The sequence below is a fragment of the Mizuhopecten yessoensis genome, unplaced genomic scaffold (assembly GCF_002113885.1).
Source record: "Mizuhopecten yessoensis strain PY_sf001 unplaced genomic scaffold, ASM211388v2 scaffold641, whole genome shotgun sequence".
Classification (NCBI taxonomy): domain Eukaryota; kingdom Metazoa; phylum Mollusca; class Bivalvia; order Pectinida; family Pectinidae; genus Mizuhopecten; species Mizuhopecten yessoensis.
This window is the reverse complement of record NW_018403648.1, coordinates 360,226-369,157: the sequence shown is the minus strand read 5'-3', so window position 1 is coordinate 369,157 and position 8,932 is coordinate 360,226. Positions and strand designations below refer to the sequence as shown.

General features: G+C 36.2%; 1 protein-coding gene across 1 annotated transcript in view; it reads left to right on the top strand.

The window, feature by feature from the left end:
- Window positions 1–960: 960 nt before the first annotated feature.
- LOC110451316 overlaps window positions 961–8,932 on the top strand; it is a 27,280-nt gene continuing 19,308 nt past the window's right edge. The window contains exon 1 of the mRNA XM_021499249.1: window positions 961–1,240. Coding sequence (XP_021354924.1) covers window positions 1,151–1,240 — 90 coding nt within the window. The 5' untranslated portion in view covers window positions 961–1,150. The remainder of the gene's footprint in view (window positions 1,241–8,932) is intronic.

The window sequence follows — 8,932 nt, the reverse complement described above, 5'->3', positions numbered from 1 at the left end:
AAGTCGCAAGTGGATGGCAGAAATATGCCACCATAGCTATCATTTCTATCGTGTGTACTATTTTTTTCTCTCGGTTATATTTGTTAATGAAAATAATAAATCCATTGTTTTACTAAATAAACGCAACCGTCCATTAATGTACACACACAATATCATGAAGCTTAACATGCTCTCATATTTAATATACACGTACATCATATTAATAAATATACTCTTTCTTATTAAAAATACATCCACTGTTTTATTTATTATGCGTACATTGTACTCTCTTATCGATATTTTTGGATTTTCTTATGAAAAGGCGTCTTGGCTTAATTGTTAAAACACTAATTTCTTTTTCGGGATTTCGGCGAAAACCCTTTATTTCTAAAATAATTATGTATATATATAGGTAATAGCGGAGACGAAACTATTTTTTTATCATTAATAATGCAAACAAAATCTACAATCTACTCTTATATTTGTACAGTGGAAATTCGATAGTGGGGTCATTTTGGTCTCTGAGAAAAAGAACATAATAATTTTTTGAGTAACCGAACAAGATTTGTTGCTAATCAAATAAATCCTGTTTGTAAATGAAAACTGTCCGAAAGAGGAACGTTCACTGTGATCGTAGGAGGAACGTTCACTGTGATCGTAAGAGGATCTTACATTACATGAGATACACAATCAATGTATGTGTTATTTTGGACACGGAGAAAGCTGACCATGTCCAAATATGGCATGTCGCAAGTTAATCAGTGGATTACGACACCTTCCTTTGTCACAGAGACCTGTGACGGAAATCGTACTGGCCAGACGTTCGACAAGCCAGATTTAATATCGGCGTCAAATGTCGCTCGTTGACTGGAGACCGTGATGTGTTCACGTCTCCAACAATCAGCATCTCCAACATATGGGAGTTACATTTCAAACATGTCTATAGAACAACTAATAGCTTCAATTGCGATTACAATAATGCATTTCTGAATTTGCATTCTCTGAACAAATAAAATTAATGATAAATCGCTATGTATATGTTTGTTTCGACACTATATATTTATTTAATGAGCAAATATAACATTTCGTCCCACGTGCTAAACATTTGACCTGATTCGTGACCTTTGTCACGCCTTGAACGGCTATGTATTAGCGTATATAATCTGGCTGCATGTGGTGCCATTACAATACTATACCAGGCGGAGAATACAGGAGATTATCAGAGATTCTGACCCGGATACGTAACACCTCTCAACCAAAAGTGAGTACACATATTTACATTTCATTTATAAAAAGGTACGGACGATTGTTTCATGTTTAAAGTGATGATTTCTAATTTCGATTTAGGATTTTATCATGACAAATAATGACCTTAGTTCTAACTATGCGTTTGGGTTGTCTTGATTTACTTTTGTGCTTTTTGTTCTGTTTCCTTAGCCTTATACTCTAGTCCTTCAGGTTTTATTTTTATTTTGCAGTAATTCGGCATGCAAGATCGAATACGTTTGTGTGTGACTTGGTTCGGCTTTATACCGAGACATTGATAGGTATTACGGTAACATAAGAAGCTTGCCTACAAGACAATGTAAATGAACAATTCTGATGTGAACATTGATATTGTTTGGTATCGATTAGTGACACAACAATAAGACGTTTATCGTAAAGAAATAATTATAGAATTGGTTATATACTTTTTGTGGATTGAAAGTATTTCTTTCGTTGTAGAGTGTACACTGTTTCCGTAATCCTATTTTGATAATTTCGGTGTGTAAGATAGGAACAGCCATATGATCCCGACCTTTATAATCGGCCACTAAAACTAAGTGACCGGCGTTACAAGAGGCACTCATATTTGTCATTATTCTCGCGAGATTGAAAACAACATACCCCTCATCCTAGATCGGGTTAAGCGCTCATCAACATGACGTATTGTTCCGTAATTGGTAATAAAGGACGTTTCTGTAACATATTTACATATGTAAAGAGTATCAAGTTTGACCCTCGATATTCTGCTCAAAGAATTGTTTTTCGCAGATGAAATATTCTATCTGTTTTAAAATACGCTCAAAATAGTAAGATTTGATAAAAAGAGCGTATAATTTCACATCTGTTAATCTAATTATAACACATATAAAGAGAAAACCTTTGTCACAATAAGAATTTATAAACGTATCAACTTTTAGGCGGATTAAGAATTAAGATTGTAAGACTGATGATTTCAGGGCGGATCAGCTACGGTAGGGGGAATGTTGAGAGCTTGGGTTTAGCTGTGATTAAATCAGGTATTTTCAGGATATGGAGTTAGCGAAGGTTAGATGAATGTTGAAAGTCTTCTGTTTTCAGACTTTGAGGTTAACTGTGATTGATAAGGTGCTTCAAGAGTATGGGGCTAGCTGTGATAAAATCGAGTGATTTTGAGTTATAGGGTAGCCGTTATAGAATAACATTGAGTGATTTTGAGTTATAGGGTAGCCGTTATAGAATAACATTGAGTGGTTTTGAGTTATAGGGTAGCCGTTATAGAATAACATTGAGTGATTTTGAGTTATAGGGTAGCCGTTATAGAATAACATTGGATGATTTTGAGTGATAGGGTAGCCGTAATAGAATAAAATTGAGTAATTTTGAGTTATAGGGTAGCCGTTATAGAATAACATTGAGTGGTTTTGAGTTATAGGGTAGCCGTTATAGAATAACATTGAGTGATTTTGAGTTATAGGGTAGCCGTTATAGAATAACATTGGATGATTTTGAGTGATAGGGTAGCCGTAATAGAATAAAATTGAGTAATTTTGAGTTATAGGGTAGCCGTTATAGAATAACATTGAGTGATTTTGAGTTATAGGGTAGCCGTTATAGAATAACATTGAGTGATTTTGAGTTATAAGGTAGCCGTTATAGAATATCATTGAGTGATTTTGAGTTATAGGGTAGCCGTTATAGAATAACATTGACAGGTAGATGTGTTCATACTTTGGAGTAAGCTGTTGGGTGTTTTCATACTTTGGAGTAAGTTGTTGGGTGTTTTCGTACTTAGGAGTAAGCTATTGGGTGTTTTCATACTTTGGAGTAAGTTGTTGGGTGTTTTCATGCTTTGGAGTAAGCTGTTGGGTGTTTTCAGGATGCTGGATTAAGCTGTGGCTGAACAGGATGTTTTCAAAGTATGGCGTTAGTTGTGATTCAATTGGGTGATTTCAAAAATAAAGTTGGAAGGCGAATGTATTCAGACATTTGCCAATTTGGGGAAAATGTTAGGTATTTTCAGAATATGGGTATCAGCTGTGACCAAATGGATGTTTGAAGTCTGGTATGTTCTGACATTGTGATTTGATTGAAAGGATCATTGTTAATTGTGATTGATTAAACAAACGATGTCTGGTTTTTACCATTAGTACTTCGTTCGTTAAGTTTTAAGATGTTTGTATGGGTAGCATGGGTAATTGATCTTTTCAACTTTTACATAAGCCTGAAACGGAGATTCCTATGAATTTAGTGTTTCTTATTTAATCTTTATTTTACAAAACCGTTTTTAAGGATGATTGTACGAACAATCATAATATCTCTCAGAGAAACGTATAAATAAAATGTGCCTTTGTACACTTTTGTGTGGTATATCTTTAATTACTTTTTATATCAATTGTGTACCGTTGTTTACTTTGGAATGCAAAAGTGTGATGCTCAAAAGGTGATAAAGAGTTACAGTATAAATGCGTACCATGCTATATTGCTGATTACAAAGGTAATGAAAAGTGTAATTTAAGAAATCTACCGCGGTACACTTATGAACATAAAATTGAGTTATTAATTAAGTTCAATTAAGTGTTTGGTCATTTCCGGCTATCGTTACACTTTGGCTGGACACGATTCCTGATTCAGAGCAAGTATCAAACTTTGGTTAAATGACAAATATTTTCAACAAGGTTCCTTGGTCACCCGTGACGCCTCACACAACGACCGATCCGAGTATAGACCCGTTATTGCCCGGTCAAGGTCACAGTCGGGTTAATAATTCATACTATTCGCAAACCGTAATAGCACCAAGGTGTGGAGTACATGTTAGTTCCCTCCATATTCCTATATACAACCATCGATCACATCCTAAACCATTATGTACACCGTATCTCTGACAAGTAGATTCACCCAACTTGATAAACATTTTGTTTGTAAAAGACCATAAATCACATACGTGTGGGAGTAGGTCTTAATTACAACGATATTGAAATCAGTTTGGCGAGACAATAAGTGAATTTAACGTGACGAGCACGGGTAAGATGATTTATAGGTATAAGCGTGGAACTGGATGTGTATAATTATATCACTTTGTGTAGGAAGCAGACGATCCATTGTTAAAGGTGTTACATGCACGTGCTCTACGTCATTATTACTGACAGAAACAATACCTCACGTGCATGAGTCATCGACATCACATCAATACTGTCAATATTTGACATTATCTCATGTCATTAAGATCTGGTCCACAAGGGATTGGCAGTATTGAGAGTGTTTAAACAATTAATGTACTAGGGCAGCTTAATACACACCTGACCAGGTGGCTACTCTCATCCCGCCAAATACAATCAGCCTTTTCCTCTGTTGGTATTGGTACCCGTTCATGATGATCTTTCCTTATTTTTTGCTGCACGCTTACCTATGAAATAGGGTGTTGGATGCTGATTTCAATAGTTTCGTCATCCTTATTCTGTGTACTTTGAGTGCAAACAAAATATATAAGGAAAATTATGCCTAGCTGTTCTTTTCTCTTAATTTCGTGGGGGAAAGGATATTTCGAAACCAACTTTTGTTCTTTATGAGTATATAATGGTATTTAATCTTATATCGGGAATGTCGAATTCACAATAGACTTTTGTTCCAAAATATAATGATATTAACACTGCAATGAAAATTATTCTGAACATTATTTTTCAGATCTGATCACACCAAAATATCATATAGACTTCTATGAAAAGTCCTCCTAGGAATAGTCTTTCGAAAACCTATTTTCTTAAACATTTTCTCTGAAAATATGATATGATGGAAAACTAACGTTTTTCTCATCTCCTGTCGTTTCCTTGGTTACCAACTTTCTAATTCCGGTAGCTGGACTGTACCCCCAACCCAATTGCATTAGAAATGCGTCAACAATTTTCATTTGTCAAAATTTCGATCAAGAATTAGTTATCGATATCAGAAGGCTGAAGTGGATGTGTATTGAGGATTTGAATTGAACGTCGATTCGACCGGATATTGAAACTAATTTTTAAAGCTTAAGTTTGTTTAAGGAGAATAAGGTTGTATACGAGGGGAAGATGGTTGGCAGCAATTCTTTAAGATATGCTGCTTTATTTAAAGGTCAAGATGACAGACATCATATACTCAACAATCGCGTTTATATATTAGCTTTTGTAGTAAAACGCATCCAATTAACTATGAGAAACATTGCTACCCACACATATGAAAAATAGTTTTCCATTGAGTGGGAGCCGAAGTGTTTACATGCTCATGCCGACACGTGCGTAATGACGATGCTTACTGCAATGATAGCCAGGTATTCACATCTAATTATGTTCTATTACAACGAAATCGTGAGCAACTAGGTGAGAGTTGTGTGACTAGGAGGCAACTTGATACCACGATTCGAGACAGATATAGAGATCTGAATTGGCCGTAGCCAACCTCAAGAAGGCTGCTTATGATACATCCTTACAATTGCCATCTTGATTTTGTGATGGTGCTGCTTTATATGAACGAAACAAAAGAGTTTTCATCAGGCAAATCAATGCATAGCTTGAACAACCTCTATCAAATTTATTTCAGTGCTGAAAAAAATGCATTGCACAAAAAACGTCAACATCACCGTGAACCGTGTGTATGTTCTAAACAGAGTATTAAGGCAAGAAATACACTACAAGATGTTCTGTTAACACAAAAGTAAGAATGACGCAAGCTTTGTCATATCTGAAGTTACAATTACGTTTTTTTAGAAGTTCACATATAGACGATGTCCTCAGATGATACCTACTCAATGGTAAATCTTAAGTTTTATCTCACTGAAATATCCGCATCTGGACAAGGTAGTATCACAATCCGACCGGTCACTGAAATGTCATAGACTGGACACGGCAGTCTGACACTCCGCCCGTCACTGTAATGTCATAGCCTGGACACGGTAGTATCACAATCCGACCGGTCACTGCAATGTCATAACCTGGACACGGTAGTATGACAATCGGACTGGTCACTGAAGTGTCATAACCTGGACACGGAAGTATGACAATCCGACTGGTCAATGCAATGACATAACCTGGACACGGTAGTATCACAATCCAACTGGTCACTGAAATGTCATAACCTGGACAGGGTAGTCTGACACTCCGCCCGTCACTGAAATGTCATAACCTGGACACGGTAGTATGACAATCGGACTGGTCACTGAAAGGACATAGCCTGGACACGGTAATATCACAATCGGACTGGTCACTGAAATGTCATAACCTGGACACGGTAGGATCACAATCCGACTGGTCACTGTAATGTCATAACCTGGACACGGTAGTATAAGAATCCGACTGGTCACTGTAATGTCATAACCTGGACACGGAAGTATGACAATCCGACTGGTCACTGCAATGACATAACCTGGACACGGTAGTATCACAATCCGACTGTTCACTGAAATGTCATAACCTGGACACGGTAGTATGACAATCCGACTGGTCACTGAAATGTCATAACCTGGACACGGTAGTATCACAATCCGACCGGTCACTGTTATGTCATAAACTTGACAATGTAGCATGGCACTATATTTGGTCATATTATTCTGACAAGGGGCTGACCAGAGGTGGCTTCACCAACAAAAAGTAGTAAGCAGAAAAGTACCAAGATGTTCAATAATAAAACCACGAATGTGAAACTAAACTAAACATTAATTTTTTCCACTTTAATTGTTTGTCTTTTGCTCACATTCTATTTTTCTGTCATTAAAACAATCTGAATGTGGTGGAGTTATTTAACCAATTGGAACAAAAGTGTGTAGTTCAAACAAATTTCAAAGAAGTTTAATGTGGCATCCAATCAAAAGGTAGACAGTTTAGCGTAGTAGTCACCTGGTCCAATGTGGCATCCAATCAAAAGATAGACGGTTTAACGTAGTAGTCACCTGGTCCAATGTGGCATCCAATCAAAAGATAGACAGTTTAGCGTAGTAGTCACCTGGTGCACGGTCCAATGTGGCATCCAATCAAAAGATAGACAGTAGAAGTCACCTGGTGCATGGTCCAATGTGGCATCCAATCAAAAGATAGACAGTTTAGCGTAGTAGTCACCTGGTCCAATGTGGCATCCAATTAAAAGATAGACAGTTTAGCGCAGTAGTCACCTGGTGCACGGTCCAATATGGCATCCAATCAAAATATAGACAGTTTAGCGCAGTAGTCACCTGGTGCACGGTCCAATGTGGCATCCAATCAAAAGATAGACAGTTTAGCGTAGTAGTCACCTGGTGCACGGTGCAGTATGTCACAACCAAACAAAAGGTAGACTGATAGTTTAGCTCACTAAATAGGTAGTCACCTGGTGCACGGTACAGTGCAAATAACTTTTAACTTAAAAGTAAAATTTGATTTATATAGAGCCATTAGTACATACCTATAATGGGACTGGTACATATATATGATGTGACGAGTATATACATATAATGTGACTGGTATATACCTTTTATGTGACTGGTATATATATATCGTGTGACTAGTACATACCTATGATGTGACTGCTATATATATCGTGTGACAAGTAAATACATATGATGTGACAGGAATATATATATTTCGTGTGATTAGTACATAACTATAATGTGACAGGTATATCTATATCGTGTGACAAGTACATACCTATGATGTGACTGATATATATATCGTGTAACCAGTATGCTTTATATATATATCGTGTGACTAGTATATACACATGATGTGACTGGTATATCTATATCCTGTGACTAGTATATACCTATAATGTGGCTGGGATATATATATTTCGTGTAGCTAGTATATACCTATGATGCGACTGGTATATATATATCATGTGACAAGTACATACATATGATGTGACTGCTATACATATATCGTGTGACAACTACATACATATGATGTGACAGGTATATATATATTTCGTGTGATTAGTACATAACTATAATGTGACAGGTATATCTATATCGTGTGACAAGTACATACCTATACTGGTGACTGGTATATCAATATCGTGTAACTAGTACATACCTATGATGTGACTGGTATTTATATATATCGTGTGACAAGTAAATACATATGATGTGACAGAAATATACCTATGATGTGACTGCTATATACATATCGTGTGACAAGTAAATACATATGATTTGACCGATATATACCTTTTATGTGACTGTTATATATATATCCTGTGACTAGTATATACCTATAATGTGGCTGGTATATATATATTTCGTGTAGCCAGGATATACCTATGATGCGACTGGTATATCTCTATCGTGTGACTAGTATATATCTATGGAGTGACTGGTATAAATATATCGTGTGACAAGTACTATGATGTGACTGGTATATCTAAATCGTGTGACTAGTATATACCTATGATGTGACTGGTATATCTAAATCGGGTGACTAGTATATACCTATGATGCGACTGGTATATCTATATCGTGTGACTAGTATATATCTATGGTGTGACTGGTATAAATATATCGTGTGACAAGTACATACCTATGGTGTGACTGATATATATATATCGTGTGACTAGTATACACCTATGATGTGACTGGTATATCTATATCCTGTAACGAGTATATACCTATGATGTGACTGGTATATATATATAGTGTGACTAGAGTATACATATGATGTGACTGGTATATATATATATCGTGAGACTAGTATATACATATAATGTGACTGGTATA